We start from the raw sequence: 17154 nt of genomic DNA, 5'->3' as shown, positions 1-17154 counted from the left end.
ACACATCACAACCCAACTACTCACAACACAAATATTTACATCACAACACAACACAACACAACGCATCACAACACATCACAACACAACACATCACAACACAACTCATCATAACATCACAACACATCACAACATCACATCACAACCCAACTACTCACAACACAAATATTTACATCACAACACATCACAACACATCACAACACAACACATCACAACACATCACAACATCACATCACAACCCAACTACTCACAACACAAATATTTACATCACAACACATCACAACACATCACATCACAACACATCATAACCCAACTACTCACAACACAAATATTTACATCACAACACAACACATCACAACACATCACAACACATCACATCACATCACATCACATCACATCACATCACATCACATCACATCACATCACAACACATCACAACCTAACTACTCACAACACAAATATTTACATCACAACACATCACATCACAACACATCACAACACATCCCAACACATCACAACATCACAATATCACATCACAACACATCACATTACAACACAACACACAACATATCTTTAGAGACCCAAGTCAGTGGTTGCGTGTGTATTTCTCTAACCACTACATGAACAGACACGCGTCCGGCCCACAAGAGACGATATTGTAGTGTTGGGTACCCACAAGAGCTGAGTGAACTCGGTCAGTGAGCCATTGAATCCGGGCTCGATTCTGTGACATCGTGACAGGTCATTTGGAAATTAAAAATAACAACACCCCCCCCCCCCCCCCCCCCAGATATCTTGGTATCTTGGTTTCGCTAGCCATGTTTTGTGTCGGCGTTATTCGAAAGATATTTTTAGATTTCTATACTTAATTTTAATAAACCGGGAGTGATCTCCCCAAAACTTTCTCGAATATTCTTATATAAAATAACAGGGGATGGGAACTCGGGCTATAGACGTGATTTTTAATCCATTTTAAATTCTTAAAGTTTTAAAAATAGAATAAAATCTCGTAGACAAAAGAATTGCACACCATTTGAACGCCAAATAAAAAAGTGCATAATAGTGCGCAATAGTATTAGTACTTTAAAAATTTACATTAGTTTTTTGAGAAATCGGAAGTAGCGTAAATTACTACTTCCGGTCAGCGGAAATTACTCAAAATTTAACAGAAGGTAGAGAATTAGATCTTTTACTTACATGTGTAATTTCATTTATCTATCTGAAATAGTACTTAAGTTATAGGCTTTTGAAAAATTCAAAGTAGGAAAAGTACCACTTCCGGTTATCGGAAATCGCTCAAAAGTTGATACGGATCTACGATTTTGATAAAATACTTATATATGAAATTTCATCAACCTAGCTGTAACGGTACTCAAGTAATCGTGTTTACACACGGACAGACAGACAGACAGACAGACAGACACACAGACATACGGACAAGATTGCAAAATTATGTTTTTCCGTATCAGTGAGGTGTAAAACGTCGAGATTTGTAAAAATCTCGATTTTTTTTTGCACGATTACAATACTTTCTCCATACTTCGTATATACGAGAAAGTAAAAATGGATGTGATTATATTGATGGATGCTGCATTAAAGCACAATCAGTTGATTTATCAAAAAATTTCTCGACTTGCAAATATCATTAATGTCAGCAAGGAAATTGTACATAATTATTTGAGGTTCTGTTTAGGAACCTATCAACATTTTCTTCTAGACAACGTAAACGTAAAGTGGCTTTGAAAAGAGGTTCTCAAAGTTGTCTTGGTAGGACCCAAAACACAATTTTACCACTAGGGCCTACGTCGTCACAAAAACCTCCTGAAAACGTCAGAATGGGAAGATATTTTATTTAGTCAATGCTGGAGCTAAATAACGGGAAGCTATTTATAGAAAACCAACATGTGTTGCTATGTTGTTACAGCGTATAAACCACATTGCCCCTGTATACACAAACCACATGGACCCTGTATATACTGCTTGATGTTGAGTTAAATACTAACCATCTTTAGATGATCATAACTAATGAACTACGGGCCTACCTATGTAGATCATAATTAATGACATAAGGACCTACCTATGTAGATCATTAATGACCTACCTATGTAGATCATTAATGACCTACCTATGTAGATCATTAATGACCTACCTATGTAGATCATTAATGACCTACCTATGTAGATCATTAATGACCTACCTATGTAGATCATTAATGAGCTACCAAACTATGATAGAAGATGCTCATTACCAGAATGAAGAAAAAAGTTTAAGGAATTAATTAGAAAAAAAAAACTGGTAGAAAAGCCAAAAGGCTTGACGACCGGGGCGCGTTTAATTCGTCTCGCCACCCGGACGTGCCCCCCTCATCACAATCAGCCCCCCGCCGGGCGTCGCCCTCTTGGCGTTTCAAGTTCCTTTTTCAGTTCCTGGGGGGACGCACACACAAACACACACACGCAACAACAATGGAGCGAGTTGTCCCCCGACAAACTTTTTCTGCCACAGATGGCGGGGTGGGCGCTAACGGACGAATGAATACATGGGGGATAATGAGGGGGGCGTGGCCAGGGGGCACGGGATTAGTGTAAAGAGGGCGGACGTTGGCTTTCATGTGGGCCACATAACGGTCATGTTCTCAATGGATTAGCTGGTGGTCAGTAATTAACGTGGTGACGTCGACAGCAGCTAACAACTGTCTTGAGCGACGGGTTGAAGGTTTTTTTAAACGTGATTCTTGTCTTTGAGTTCAATAAGGATCTATCATCTATCTGTGGGCGATGTATTGATTGCCTGAGTAGGTAATTAATTAGTTGTAGGCGGGGAATGAGGCGAGAAGTCTCCGTCTAACTATGGTTGATTAAATCGTGTAAGTGGAGAAAAACAGCATGCGCTATTACATTAACAGCTACCCGAGATTTTACTCCATTTTTCCTCCCCTTCGTCCCCTTCCCTCCACCCCCTCTACCATTAACTCCCCCACCCCTGCTAGTCTCAACTCTACCATCAATTTCCCCCCCCCCCCCCCCCCACACACACATCCTCCGCTATCTTCAAGCAAGCCTCCCATCCCCGCCCCCTCTCATCTTATTTTAACAAGTTCCTTACCCTTTAGCCCCATTTCTGCCATTATTCCCCCACCTCCACTCACCCCTCCCACATTTGTCTGTTAAACCAGCCTAACCATTTACCTCACCTAACCACCTAACCATATACCTCACCCATTTCACGAGTCTGTCTCGGCAAGATTCGAACCACGAACAGACGAAATCCCGCTAGTAAAGGCAGTCACAGAAATAAAAAAATAAATATTTAAAAACGTCATTATAACACGCTTAGAACTGCTGTGCAATAAAAAAAAACATATTCTTTCTAAAAATTGTAGAATAATATGTCGTTGAATGTATTGAAAACAAAATCATAAACGATAAATGTTTTACACTGCCACTATTTGGCCACTATTAAGCCACTATCAGGCCTACTGATTACAAAGAAGTCGTGAATTTCTTATTTTTAAAAAGCTTTTTTATGATGAAGTTTTAAATATTTTTTTTAATTTACTATTAATTTCGACATTTGTTATAGTCACTTATTAATATATTTTTAATCGTTTTAAATTAAGATCACTCACACCCTCCCAACACACAAAAATATCTGCGATGTATTGAAAGAGTTCTATCTGCTAGTTATCTGCCTCAACCCTAAGGTTTATAGAAAGAACATTCGCGAATACCAGCTCACCCGACGGATGGCCAGCTAGTAACTCCGCTTGTTACTATATTTAGTACACTTAAACTAATTAATGACTAATTTAATCTCGACTAGTGTCGTCGATATCAACTACCATAAAAAATAGCCTTTCAACAGAGTGTCAGAACTAAGGTACAAGATTTGGCCACACACTGACCAGACGGCCTTGTGGTCACTTTAAAACTAATGTCCAAAAGGTCAGGTGGCTTGGTATATAACGGAATTGCCAGGAACCAATATAAGCTGAGTGAACTCAGTGGACGCAGGGGACTTTGGGACTATCGGGTTAGCTCTATAACATTTTAAAACCTGCGACCTTAAGTCACATTTTGAAACCTGGGACCTTAAGTCACATTTTGAAACCTGCGACCTTAATTCACATTTTGAAACATGGGACCTTAAGTCACATTTTAAACCTGGGACCTTAAGTCACATTTTGAAACCTGCGACCTTAATTCACATTTTGAAACATGGGACCTTAAGTCACATTTTCAAACATGGGACCTTAAGTCACATTTTGAAACATGGGACCTTAAGTCACATTTTGAAACACGGGACCTTAAGTCACATTTTGAAACATGGGACATTTAGTCACATTTTGAAACCTGGGACCTTAAGTCACATTTTGAAACATGGGACCTTAAGTCACATTTTGAAACATGGGACCTCAAGTCACATTTTAAACCTGGGACCTTAAGTCACATTTTGAAACCTGCGACCTTAATTCACATTTTGAAACATGGGACCTTAAGTCACATTTTGAAACATGGGACCTTAAGTCACATTTTGAAACATGGGACCTTAAGTCACATTTTGAAACATGGGACCTTAAGTCACATTTTGAAACATGGGACCTTAAGTCCCATTTTGAAACATGGGACCTTAAGTCACATTTTGAAACCTGCGACCTTAAGTCACATTTTGAAACCTGCGACCTTAAGTCACATTTTGAAACCTGGGACCTTAAGTCACAATTTAATAACTGACACCTCGAGTCATATTTAAGTTGAAACTTGTGACTACAGATTTAAAACTTTTCCTGAGATGCCCGAGGCGTATCTCCCACCCCACCCACCCACTAACCCCCACCCACCCCCACCCACCCACTAACCCCCACCCACCCCCACCCACCCACGTGACTATCAGTGAGTGTGCGCAGTGAGCATGCGCGTGTGCTAATCGGATTGGTTAGGATCATCACGTGACTGCCAACAGTGGCGGCACGCGGAAATTGGCGGCACCGTATGAAAGTATACAGCCCGGGGCATGGTGCCCAGGGCAGAGGGACGGGGCAGAGGGCAGAGAAAGTGGCAAGGGAAATGTTTTCTAATGGATACAAATGGAAGACGACCCGTACAAACCAGGAGACGAAAAATTTGGAGACAGTGTGTCCATGTTGTGTGTCGTAGTCTAGCACTTACTTGTGTCTTGGTTTTGTGTCGTAGTTTAGCACATAAGTGTGTCCGGTGTGTCGTAGTCTAGCACTTAAGTGTGTCCGGTGTGTAGTAGTCTAGCACTTTAGTGTGTCCATCTTGTGTGTCGTAGTCTAGCACTTAAGTGTGTCTTGGTTGTGTGTCGTAGTCTAGCATTTAAGTGTGTCTTGGTTGTGTGTCGTAGTCTAGCATTTAAGTGTGTCTTGGTTGTGTTTCGTAGTCTAGCATTTAAGTGTGTCTTGGTTGTGTTTCGTAGTCTAGCATTTAAGTGTGTCTTGGTTGTGTTTCGTAGTCTAGCATTTAAGTGTGTCTTGGTTGTGTTTCGTAGTCTAGCATTTAAGTGTGTCTTGGTTGTGTTTCGTAGTCTAGCATTTAAGTGTGTCTTGGTTGTGTTTCGTAGTCTAGCATTTAAGTGTGTCGGTCTGGTCTGTGTCACCTGCATCACAAGGGTGGTTAAATGTTTTTTCCCACTATAAACACATGATCAAAAGCAACCGTCTACCCCATATAACGTTAGACAATCGCCTACCCCATATAACGTTATACTACCGTAAATGCCATATAATATAGCCGTATATAACCGTTTTATAAACCACACTGCCGCTCATCATACACCAATCTACCCCCACCCCCTTCTGACGCCAACATTTTTATGAGGGAAATGTCAATGACTCAAATTTTGTGATGAAATGAAAAGATTGTTGAACATCTCATTGGGTCAGGGTAAATAAAGGCGATCTAGAACAATTTACTAGAGCCATGGAGAGTTGTATCACGTTACATAGTTCCATCAGGGGGGGGGGGAGATACGAGACATCCCACTGACCACAAGACAGCCCACTGACCACGAGACAGCACACTGACCACAAGACAGCCCACAAGACAGCCCACTGACCACAAGACAGCCCACTGACCACGAGACAGCCCACTGACCACAAGACAGCCCATTGACCACAAGACAGCCCTCTGACCACAAGACAGCCCTCTGACCACAAGACAGCCCACGAGATAGCCAACTGACCACAAGACAGACCACAAGACAGCCCACTGACCACAAGACAGCCCACAGCCCACTGACCACAAGACAGCCCACTGACCACAAGACAACCCACAAGACAGCCCACTGACCACGAGACAGCCCACTGACCACAAGACAGCCCACTGACCACAAGACAGCCCACTGACCACAAGACAGCCCTCTGACCACAAGACAGCCCACGAGATAGCCAACTGACCACAAGACAACCCACAAGACAGCCCACTGACCACGAGACAGCCCACTGACCACAAGACAGCCCACTGACCACAAGACAGCCCACTGACCACAAGACAGCCCTCTGACCACAAGACAGCCCACGAGATAGCCAACTGACCACAAGACAGACCACAAGACAGCCCACTGACCACAAGACAGCCCACTGACCACAAGACAACCCACAAGACAGCCCGCTGACCACGAGACAGCCCACTGACCACAAGACAGCCCACAGCCCACTGACCACAAGACAGCCCACTGACCACAAGACAGCCCACAAGATAGCCCACTGACCACAAGACAGCCCACTGACCACAAGACAGCCCACTGACCACAAGACAGCCCACTGACCACAAGACAGCCCACTGACCAGAAGACAGCCCACTGACCACAAGACAGCCCACAAGACAGCCCACTGACCACGAGACAGCCCACTGACCACAAGACAACCCACTGACCACAAGACAGACGAGACAGCCCACTGACCACAAGATAGCCCACTGACCACAAGACAGCCCACTGACCACAAGACAGCCCACTGACCACAAGACAGCCCACTGACCAGAAGACAGCCCGCTGACCACAAGACAGCCCACAAGACAGCCCACTGACCACGAGACAGCCCACTGACCACAAGACAGACGAGACAGCCCACTGACCACAAGATAGCCCACTGACCACGAGACAGCCCACTGACCTGTATCCTGGCCTCATTCAGCTTGGTTATCCTGGCCAGCTCCTCCCTGCAGTAGATGTCGGGGTAGTGGGACTTGGCGAAGGCGGCCTCTAGCTCCCGGAGCTGTTCCTGTCAACACAGGGGTGGCATATGACATCAGATGTCAATACAGGGGTGACATATGACATCAGATGTCAACACAGGGGTGGCATATGTCATGAGATGTCAACACAGGGGTGGCATATGTCATGAGATGTCAACACAGGGGTGGCATATGTCATCAGATGTCAATACAGGGGTGGCATATGTCATGAGATGTCAACACAGGGTGGTATATGACATGATATTTATTTCAACACAGGGGTGGCATATGACATCAGATGTCAACACAGGGGTGGCATATGACATGATATTTATTTCAACACAGGGGTGGCATATGTCATGAGATGTCAACACAGGGGTGACATTTGACATCAGATGTCAACTTGCGGTGGCATATGATATGATATTTATTTCAACACAAGGGTGACATATGTCATGATATTTCAACACACGAGGATGTCATATGAAATGACATCGTGCAATATACACAACGAGAGGTGGACTTGCTGTGGCCCACGTCCCGGGAAATAAATAAAAGCGGCCCCTCCCGACCTTACTACTCGTGTCTGTGTGTCTATCTACCTGTCTATCTACCTGTCTATCTACCTGTCTGTCTACCTATCTATCTACTGCCGCCTACCTGTGTAAATGTTGTCCGGTGCCGCCTCCTAGCTGGTGTCGGACACGTGCCTGAGCCGGGGGTGTGACCTGAGGCGGAGCCCGGGGAAGCGCCCCCTAACGAGGCAGCTGACGACATAGACAGCACCGGGCTGGCGCCCTCGGCCTTGATCTTCTTGAACGCCCCTTCTTGACCTGGAGTTGAGGAAAGAAATTTCATACATAATAATTATATCGAATTTGTAGTTCCGTATCAACTTTTCCGGTAACCGAAAGTGAAACTTAATCTACTCCTAATTTTTCAAAAACCTATAACTTGAGTACTGTTTCAGGTTGATTAATGAAATTTCACAAGTAAGTAAAAGATCTAATTCTCTGCCTTCTGTCATAGTATGACCGGAAGTAGTAAGTTTCGCTATTTCCGATTTCTCAAAAAAACGCATGTGAATTTATAAAGTACTAATAATATTCCGCACGAGTGAAGTGTTATATAAGAATATTTGAGTAAGTTTAAGGGAGATCACTCCCTGCTTATTTATATACGGAGTATATAAACACGGAGAAAAGTCGCAATGGACATTGTGCAATATTCTCTGTCTTCTGTCTCTGCATGCACGCGTGTGTGTTTGTGAACACGACAACTTTAAGTACAGTTTTTCGTTAGGTTGACGAAATTTCACATATCAGTATTTTATCCAAACTGTAGTTTGCTATCACAGCATTTGAGCGATTTCCGTTAACCGGAAGTAGTACGTTACTCGAACTCAGTGAGACCCAGATAATTTGTATATCGTTTTGGATAGGTAGACGAAACTTCGTAATTAAGTATAAGATCTTTCTGTCAACTTTAAAGTGATTTTGTTTTCTTTTAAGTTTTGAGTGAACTCCGATATCCGGAAATGGTAATTTACTTTATCTCCGATTTTCCAATTACTAATAACTTGAGTACCTTTCAGTTATGATGGACGAAATCTCGTACATAAGGGTAAGAAATTATTCGCTTGTTTCTTTCAACTTTTGAGTGATTTGGTACTTATTCTACTTCCGTGTTGACGAGAACTTGTGTACCATTTCCATTAGGTGGACGACACCACACATTTAGTTATTTGGTCCTGTACGTAGGTTTCTATTGCGTTTTGAGCGCACTCCGCCATCTTTGTTTACAAACTTTAGTGGTTAGTTGTTGGCTGGTCAAAGAGCAATAATAATAACAAAAAAACATAACAATAATAATAATTCGAAAACGATAATTATAATTGACTAATAATATAATAATTGCAAAATTAGAGGAACAAATTACATTTAAAAAATGTATGTATAATTCTAACAAAACTTCAATACTAAACTAATTTACCGAAAATATGTTACCACACGTACTACGTGCATTGTTAATTTTACCTCAACCCAGCCTTAGTTAAATAAGTTAATTTAATTAATAATTAAATGTGTGGTTAAAACGGAAGGTCTATGATTTTTTAAAAACTTGTATTACATTATTACCTAAACATTTTACAATTATTATTTTAGCTTTGTTTTTCATCATTTTCCGTCTTAAATCGCAGCAGAAAAAAATCAGTATAGGTGATGGGGAGGGGGAGGATAGTATTAAAATGTTTACGGTAGAAGAACACATCAACACCAAGCGCCCTCTTACGGGTAAACGTGTCTCTTGTCATTGAACTAGTCTAATGAAATTGTCGTGGGAGGGGGTAACATAGGGGCGCAGTGGTTAGTCGGAGGGGTAAAGAAAACATGTACATGCAAAGAAGCAAAACTTTGTTAATTAGATTTGAAGTGCATGGGGGGGGGGGGGTTAAAGCATTAATCTCTAAAATATTAAAGATATTTCATGAGCGACCAAAGCTTTAACTAACACAGTTTGTTTTAATTTTCTTATTTTCCATGCATTAAAAAGCTTATTATTAGTTTTGAGGTTTTTTTTTTACCTCCCGATTATTGATTAATTTTGAATGTTTCAAAATAAAAACACGAATTCGATATTTAAGCTAATAAAACAATTGTCTCCTTTATTTTATTAATGACGTTTGTTCTGCGCCTAGTCGACACCCACCAGACTTGTGATCTTAACTAAACTTTACGTGGGCCCGTGTTGATGCTTATGGCTGGCCATCAGGTGTGAAAACTTGAGAGAACAACTCACCTCACTCACCTCACTCACCTCACTCACCTCACTCACCTCACTCACCGCGCTGGTTATCTGCTCTTTTGTTTGTAGTGAATGTAGCCATCTTTAAAATTTTATAATGACTAGTATCATTTCTGATTCGATTAAAAGCTACAAATAATTCCGTTGTCATCTAAAACAAATTGTTCTGGTAGTCACTGCGTTAGAGTTGAGTTACAAGACTTGCCTCAGACGTACAGACAGACTCAGTGACAGACCGACAAACAGTGTGACCTAATTAAAAACTTGTAAAAAGTCTAGTACCAACACAAGTTAAGACGACAGAGACAAGTTAACCAAACAAAAGTTGTAACCTAACAAATGTTGTAACCTAACAAATGTTGTATCAACAGCAGAACACACGAAAATTGTGTTAGGAAATGTTTTCTCGCGTGCTGTTAGATAGCGCGTCACTTGCTCAAATAATCTGGTAGAAAAATGTGTGATGTATGTGTATGCTATTTGTGTATGTGTTTATTTTTATTACAAGCTTTTAACTTGCTTCCTCTGTTCGTCGTGCTTTTGTCTGTCGTCATTGATCAAAGCGGGCGAGCTAAATTTTAAGCACTTCTAACCGACCAATTTCTCGGAAATTCGAGGCTTGGGTCAAGAATTGAAGACATTGCAGTATGACATTAAATTTGAAATAATTGGATGCCTAATTAATAGTTTATCAATTGATTAATTTGTTCTGAAATTAGAAGGCTGTCATACTACTCTTTCCGAACTATAATACGCACGTTATAATGTCATTTGGTACGCAATTGTTTCTAGTCGGGCAACTGTGTTGTAGATAAAAAAAATTTAAAGTACTTAAAACAAATTGCATGAAAAAAACGTTATAACAAGTTTTCTTGTAATAACTAGCCATCGGTACCCGTTACACGTGAGTTATAGGCCTATATATTGTTAATCTTTTACGTGTTTGAGAAAAAAATAATTTATCAAGTAGTTCTTGGTCAAAACGCAATGTGCTTTACTACAAGTTGAACGATATTAGTGACAAAGCAAAGAAATAACTAAATAGCTAAAAATCCGACACATTTAAAATAACATAGACTACCAATACGTATTAGAAAAACCAAATGATATACATTATTAGTCAACACAACGGGGTCGGCATGGTCGAGTTGGTAAAAGTCTCGAGTTCAAACCCTCGAGCAGATTAGGCTCATTAGCTAGGGACAGCCACTCCTCTAGGAGAGACAACTCCGAAATCAAACAACTGCTGCCTTGCAGTTTGTTCTTGGTTGGACAATGGCTATGAAAGCAAATCCAAAAAGAAAAGCAGGCTGAAATCGGAGTCAATGGCCTCAATGGCACATAACCAGTTGACACGTAATACTTAATTGTGTTGGAGGAAATCCCTTCCAACACTAAAGTTAATAAACCGGGAGTGATCTCCCCTAAACTTTCTCGAATCTATAATATAAGCGGGCTGTGCTTGTATTCTTATATAAAACAACAGGGGATAGGAACTCTGGCTATAGACATGTTTTTAATCGATTTTAAATACCTAAAGTTTTTAAAAAAGAATAAAATCTCGTAGAATAAAGAATTGAACACCAAGTGAACGCCAAATAAAATGTGCATAATAGTGCGCAATATTATTAGTATTTTATAAATTTACATTACTTTTTGGAGAAGCAGAAAATAGCGTAAATTACTACTTCCGGTCAACGAAAATTACTCAAAATTTGACAGAAGGTAGAGAATTAGATCTTTTACTTACATGTGTAATTTCATTTATCTATCTGAAATAGTACTCAAGTTATAGGCTTTTGAAAAATTGAAAGTAGAAAAAGTACCACTTCCGGTTATCGGAAATCGCTTAAAAGGTGATACGGATCTACGATTTTGATAAAATACTTATATATGAAATTTCATCAACCTAGCTTTAACGGTACTCAAGTTATCGTGTTTACAGACACACATACACACACACATACACACACATAGACACACGGACAAGATAGCAAAATTATGTTTTTTCCGACTCAGGGCGGTGTAAAACGTCGAGGTCGAGATTTGCAAAAATATCGAATTTTTTTTTTTGCACAATTACAAGACTTTCTCTATAGGCCTACATCGTACATACGAGAAAGTAAAAACGAAGAAGAAAGAAGAACACAACACCACAATAAAATCTACACACTGATTAAGAGACTTAAATAAGTCCGTTATGTTGTTTTTTAAAGTAATTTGTTTTAGTTTTGGCCTAGAAAATTGTATATATTTCATAGCGAACGTCTTGATAAGTACATGTATAAAATCTATATCAAATTTGAATGTAATTCTTCATGTTCTAAAATTGGAAGATGTGGGAAGCGAATCTTATTGAAGATGACGTAATTAGTATTGTGTACCATTTACGACAATCGATGTTAAATTCTGTTTTTGTCCCACAATCAATGACGCCATTAGTGTTGTGTACTTGCTGTTGTTTTTGTGTTACTGGTATCTTCCCCAAATCGAACTTATCACAACCATAAACACTTCTCCGGTTGCATAATTAAAAATGTGTTTCTACTTTCGAATATGCCTATTTTTTATTCTCGCTCTTTAAATAAAAATTTAGTTTATACATTTAATATATCCAACATATTATTTTCAAGAAGTGTCCGGATCACTAAGTTCTCCATATATCGCTGAACACACTGATGTCATAGCCTGTGAAAATATGTTGCCGACAGAGAGAGAGAGAGAGAGAGAGAGAGAAGTGCACACATGGGTTTTTGTATATTAGGATGCAATAAAAAGAAGAAAATAAATTATTTTCTTTAAAGCTATTTATATAACTATACATAAAAGCGTGTATCTCTTTTTAAATATCAGTAAAGGTATCCAATAGATAATATAGTGACCCACGCTTTTTTTTATAGTTATTTAAATAGTAGTATATTATTATATATTTAAAGAAAATCATTTATTTTCTCCTTTTTAGTGCATTATTACATAAAAGCTTGTTATGAAACCGTTTTTATGCAATTTTATTTCTATTGATAAGAGCATTAAAAAATATTTTAATGCTATAAACTATCAAAATTTATAACATTATTTTATAGCGGCGAACAAAACTCGGTTTTTCGCCCGCGTCGCCCAAATGTAGCAGCTTTTCACATCATGCTTTCTATGATAAAAAGATCTCGGGGCGTAATAAGCTGGCTTCGAATTAAAAAGTACATTTTGTGCCCTCTAATTCTGTGTACTGTGTACAGCTGTAGGTATTACAGAATTTATTTCATTTATCGATTGAAAAAAACTATCAGATGATTAGACACCCTCCCCATTCAACTCCCGGGTCTTTTTGGGCCATTTCAAGTATTTCTTTACATATAACTGTAAAACTTGCAGAACTGAATAGCCTTTAGTGGGACAGTTTTTAAAAAAATTGCATACAAGAATACACGTTTAAAATGTAAAAAAAAAATTATAAAATTATAAAATCTCTATAGGCTCGGTCGAAGAAAATGGCCGTTTTCTTCGTCAACAACACACCACCAAGCTTTTCTCAATCCACGTTAGCAAGTTTTAGAGGTTTGATAGTTCCGTAAAAAAATTAAAACATGTAGCTACTTAATAAACACATTTTCAGTATTGTTTTTATAGTTTTTTTTTCTTTAAAATATATCTATTATTAAACCTATAACTCATGTTTTAGCTCTGTCCGATAAACTAAACCCAATTTTATCCCACCATTATCCTACCGTTACCCTAGCATTATCCTACCATTTTTTTGTCCGATAAACTAAACCCAATTTTATCCTACCATTATCCCACCATTATCCTACCATTATTCTACCATTATCCTACCAATAGTAAAACCAAACTAATTTTGAAAACACTGTTCTTAATATTTCTTGTAACGGTTACACCGCAACATATTTCATGCACTAACTGCTGTCAGTAAATTTAGTTCATTCCTTGTTTATATTCAAGTTTAATGTCCCCGTTCAATAGACTAGTTGCTTTTTCTGTATTCTCGTGTGTTTAATGCAACTATAAATAGATTTGTTAATTATAAAATAATTTAATTTGATGTCGACCTAACAGTCAAACCTTTACATTATAATGCGATTTTTAAAAATATGTTTGATTTGTTATATAGTATTTTGTCTAATCTATCTAAAATATAAAGGGTAAATTATTACACGGTGATTACATGGTAATGTTTAAATCATCGTTATTTTAAAATCGTTATATTGTTAAATAATTTCAATTAACTTTATATATCCTTTACATTATTGCATAATAATTATTGAAATATCTCTAAAAATTTCTTCACGATTTACATAATAGTAGTAATAGCTTTTCTTATCGATTTGAGCTATAAAAAAGTACATCGTCACATAATAAAACCGCTAAGCATAACCGGAATGGTTACAAAATATTTGTCAACAAACGCTAAGTTTAAACTTAGTGCTGCGCTATATTTTTTTTTTCCAATGCCATTATAAATAATTGTTATATATTTTAAAAATATAGTCCATTGATTCTGGAATTTCTCAAAAGGTGAAGTGTTGTATTGTCAACAGTTGATGAAAAAAAATCTCAGAAATTACATTCAATTTAAATTTGACATAAATATCTTAAATATTATTTAAACAGTATTTCTCTGCGTGTTTCTATTGTGTGGGACGTCTGCTTATAACAGTGTCGTGGACTGTTGACAAATTAATACAAGGTAATTTTTGTTGGTACTCGATGTTCATGACATGAAAAAAATTATGTCGAAATGGGAGTTGTTCTGCCTTATTTAGTTTTCACACTGTCATTAGTTGTCTAATTAATTCTTAAATCTCACTTGCAAATTCATATCACTTTGTAGCAATCGCGTATTATTTTCAAAAATGCATTTCAATTTTATTTCTAAAATCGTTTTATTGTTCGATAATTTAATTATTTCATATATATCTTTTCACTTCAGGATAACAAAAAGTTCATTTAATTATGTGTTATAATATAAATATATTTGATTATATCTTTGATTACATATTTGATGATATATTTGATTACATATTTGATGATATCTTTCTTTTCATATTTGATTATATCTTTGATTACATATTTGATTATATCTTTGATTACATATTTGATGATATCTTTGATTACATATTTGAAGATATCTTTGATTACATATTTGATTATATATTTGATTACATATTTGATAATATCTTTGATGATATCTTTGATCAGATCGCCAGTTATTTGACCGACCTTACCCATACCCCATCAGTTGGCAATAAACCTCCTTTTAAAATATATAACATATTAAACACGTTGAATGTGAGTAGAGGTCGGAATAGTCAGCCATTAGGTTGTTTGACACTCGGCATTTGGTTTTATACATTTTTACTTTCTCGTAAACAAAGTATAAAGAAAGTATTGTACTCGTGCAAAAAAAAAAAATCGAGATTTTTGTAAATCACGACGTTTTACACGTCCCTGAGTCGGAAAAACATAGTCCGTATGTCTGTGTGTGTATATGTGTGTTTGTGTCTGTGTGTGTGTAAACACGATAACTTGAGTACCGCTACAGCTAGGTTGATGAAATTTCATATATAAGTATTATATCAAAATCGTAGATCCGATTTCCATTGAGCGATTTCCGATAACCGGAAGTTGAATTTTTTCTACTTTCAATTTTTTAAAAGCCTATAACTTGAGTACTATTTCAGATAGATAAATGAAATTTCACATGTCCGTAAAAGATCTAATTCTCTGCCTTCTGTTAAATTTTGAGTAATTTTCGTTGACCGGAAGTAGTAATTTTCGCTATTACCGATTTCTCAAAGAACGCATGTGAATTTATAAAGTACTAATAATATTCCGCACTATTATGCACATTTTATTTGGCGTTCACTTGGTGTGCAATTCTTTTTTCTACGAGACTTTATTCTATTTAAAAAGTTTAATTAAAAATGGATTAGAAATCATGTTTATATCCCGAGTTGCCATCCCCTGTTGTTTTATATAAGAATATTCGAGAAAGTTTAGGGGAGATCATTCCCGGTTTATTACACAGGTTGTAGACCTACATCGGAGGTCTCACCATTTAGCTAGCACCCAAAGTCTCACCCTTTAGCTAGTTCTCACCAACAAATCTAACGTTGCTGACCTGTCCCCTACAAGTCTAACAGTTGCTGACCTGTCCCCTAGACCAGATGTAAACACAACTCACCTGAGTGGTCAGCCAGCCCCCTCTGTGACGTGACGTGACCCGTGTCCAGGCCGTACAGGCTGGTGAAGTCGTCACATTTCCGTTTGTCCCGCTCGTCCCCCGGCACCCGCTGCTCCTCCATCAGGCTCGGGAACAGAATTTTGTCTGGTGGGGGTGGGGCTACACACGGGAACTGTGGGGCGCTCACGGGAACTGGTGGGGCTACACACGGGAACTGTGGGGCGCTCACGGGAACTGGTGGGGCGCTCACTGGAACTGGTGGGGCGCTCACGGGAACTGTGGGGCGCTCACGGGAACTGGTGGGGCGCTAACGGGAACTGGTGGGGCGCTAACGGGAACTGGGGGGGGGCTACCCACGGGAATTGGTGGGGCGCTCACGGGAACTGGTTGGGGCGCTAACGGGAACTGGTTGGGGCGCTAACGGGAACTGGTGGGGCTACACACGGGAACTGGTGGGGCGCTAACGGGAACTGGTGGGGCGCTCACGGGAATTGGTGGGGCGCTCACGGGAATTGGTGGGGCGCTCACGGGAATTGGTGGGGCGCTCACGGGAATTGGTGGGGCGCTCACGGGAATTGGTGGGGCGCTCACGGGAATTGGTGGGGCGCTCACGGGAATTGGTGGGGCGCTCACGGGAATTGGTGGGGCGCTCACGGGCAGGGGCTACCCACGGAAACTGGTTGAGGCACTCACGGGGGCAGGGGGGCTACTTTTATCTGTAGGCAATGATGTCGGGAGGCCTTTGGGATTATGTCGGAGTATTGAGTTTTGATATACGGTCTCACAAGAAGGAATAATTTGTTCTAACTGTTGGGACAGGACTAGAACAAATCGTGCAAACTTCTCAGGTCAAACTTGGAACAAATTCAAGAAACTTTAAAAACTTGGCTACACGAATAGAACAATGATCCCAAGAACGAACAAAATCCTGTCGAAATCTCAGAATATGCCGAATTATCC

General features: G+C 39.2%; 1 protein-coding gene across 1 annotated transcript in view; it reads right to left on the bottom strand.

Moving 5' to 3' along the window:
- LOC131941250 (homeobox protein unc-42-like) overlaps positions 1-16315 on the bottom strand; it is a 31627-nt gene extending 15312 nt beyond the window's left edge. Inside the window, exons 1-3 of the mRNA XM_059300368.1 lie at positions 16195-16315; positions 7851-8023; positions 7130-7237 (exon numbers count right to left, since the gene is read on the bottom strand). Coding sequence (XP_059156351.1) covers positions 7130-7237; positions 7851-8023; positions 16195-16315 — 402 coding nt within the window. The remainder of the gene's footprint in view (positions 1-7129; positions 7238-7850; positions 8024-16194) is intronic.
- Between the last annotated feature and the right edge of the window lie 839 nt (positions 16316-17154).

The sequence above is a fragment of the Physella acuta genome, unplaced genomic scaffold (assembly GCF_028476545.2).
Source record: "Physella acuta isolate Inbredline_101_S28 unplaced genomic scaffold, ASM2847654v3 ptg000353l, whole genome shotgun sequence".
NCBI lineage: Eukaryota > Metazoa > Mollusca > Gastropoda > Physidae > Physella > Physella acuta.
Note: the sequence above shows the minus strand (reverse complement) of the source record. Positions and strands in the feature narration are given on the sequence as shown.